Below are 1,724 nucleotides of genomic sequence, written 5' to 3'. Positions count from 1 at the left end.
AAGCCTGGTTGACCGCACCCACTAATTATCCCACCCATATCATTAAGGCCCCCCAGAAATTCAATCCTAGAACCGCCACCGTGTTTGACCAAAGTGTAGTACAGTTGCTAAAGAAATCGGATCAATCCCAATATTCGCCACCCTCACGAAATGGCACTCAGGGGAGCGTCGTCACCACGCCCACTAACTATGATCACTCTGGTGGGTGTGGCAAAATAAAATGGCCGCCGAAACAGCAGAAAAAACACCTTGACAAAAACGGAGAAGAAAACAGCTTTTTAGTCACTTAGTGATGAAACAAGGTTCCTCGAGAAAAGCAGAGATCATGTTAGTTATATATTTAATATTATGGGTCGGCATAATTTAGCTCATGAATTATTACAGAAACAAAAAAAATTACTCATGACAACAACTCATAGCCACATCATTGACTTCCTAATAAATAGAGTTCTGAAACTAGAAACAATTTAGAACACTTCTTAAATAAATGATCAGAGTCCTCAATTAATATTAAATTAATGATCAAAGTCCTCACACTGGGTACTGTTCACTTATGTGATGCATTATGTTGAACCAAACATCTCTAGCACTAGGACCATATCTTTCACGCCACATAAATTCATCTAGATATGATGGCAACTGCTCTGCATGACATCCTTTCATTCTTTTCAGCTTCCGTTTTGCTCTACTCCAGTAAGACTCGATGTTTTGAGTATGCACACCAGTAGCTGGATCTACAAAATTGACTGAGTGATTAACCATTTGATGGGCAGCAACTTGTGGTAAAGAAGCAACCTGCCGATAAGCACTCCATTCGTTGGAGTAAACAGTGGTACCATTAGCTACATGTGCTTGAATTATGGGATATAGAGTTGCTGCCTGTCTATTTGGTACCAGTTGCATGAAACCTAGTGACGGTTGGAATGATGTGTCCACCATCCCAAAGACCCACAACTCCTGTCTAGTTGCTCGTCCTCTATGATGCTATAATAAAAAGTAATTAAATACATTAATGCTATGGGTAGTTATGTTACTTTAGGTTTGTGACGAAACAAGGACTCATCTATTTGGACCACTTTGCCTGGTCCTCCTAAAACAATAGGTACTGAGATCAATTTGGTGGAACAAACATCTCTTAACCATCCATAGACATCTACCGCAGTGTCAGGATTCACTTCAGCTTCTCTTGATGCATCCGTGACAGGGTACTCCCTTGACCACCATAGCATCAGAATCATCCATTTTTGTAATGTTATCTTTGATTGGCTAAAAAAGCTTCCATGCCTGATGGACCTTGTAGTTTTGCAAGTTGGGCAATACCAACATTTCCCATCACTACCAGCCTGTGCTCTTGGTCTCTCTCGCATATGTACACCATTGCATCTATTAAAGTCAATATAATTGTAAGTTACTTTTGTTAGTTAAAATGTTACATGCAATTCTTTTTAATATAATTCTGAGTACATGTATATAATAGTTTGTTTGGACCCCATCCTTTACTTTCCTATACTCATGTTTATCCTACTTAAAGGCCTATAGACCCCCTAGGTGCTAAGACTATTTTGTATGAATTATTTACGGTAGCCACCCACAATTAAAATTACTGACGGCAAGAAGCTCTCCACATCAAAGGCAGATCAAAGCCCAAGGTGCCGAAATGAAGCATAGCAAGAAAACTATGTTGCAGTAACAGTTACCTGGTCTATATGATGTAGTCTGGCCTC

General features: G+C 39.7%; 1 protein-coding gene and 1 long non-coding RNA gene across 2 annotated transcripts; one reads left to right on the top strand and one right to left on the bottom strand.

Moving 5' to 3' along the window:
* The first annotated feature begins 177 nt into the window (after nucleotides 1-177).
* LOC109592293 (uncharacterized) lies at nucleotides 178-1,124 on the top strand. Its single transcript, XR_002190276.1, has 3 exons — nucleotides 178-327; nucleotides 385-996; nucleotides 1,040-1,124. It is a non-coding gene; the product is annotated as an uncharacterized LOC109592293 (long non-coding RNA).
* On the bottom strand, nucleotides 444-1,382 carry LOC100639804 (uncharacterized). Its single transcript, XM_020007779.1, has 2 exons — nucleotides 1,035-1,382; nucleotides 444-984 (listed from the first exon to the last, which is right to left on the bottom strand). Exons 1-2 carry the CDS (start codon nucleotides 1,365-1,367, stop codon nucleotides 532-534), a joined length of 786 nt encoding a protein of 261 aa, XP_019863338.1. The 5' UTR covers nucleotides 1,368-1,382; the 3' UTR covers nucleotides 444-531.
* Nucleotides 1,383-1,724: the final 342 nt, after the last annotated feature.

The sequence above is a fragment of the Amphimedon queenslandica genome, unplaced genomic scaffold (assembly GCF_000090795.2).
Source record: "Amphimedon queenslandica unplaced genomic scaffold, v1.1 AMPQUscaffold_5685_Cont22349, whole genome shotgun sequence".
NCBI classification, from domain to species: Eukaryota; Metazoa; Porifera; class Demospongiae; order Haplosclerida; family Niphatidae; genus Amphimedon; species Amphimedon queenslandica.
The sequence above is the reverse complement of the archived record's forward strand: the minus strand, read 5'-3'. Positions and strand labels throughout refer to the sequence as shown.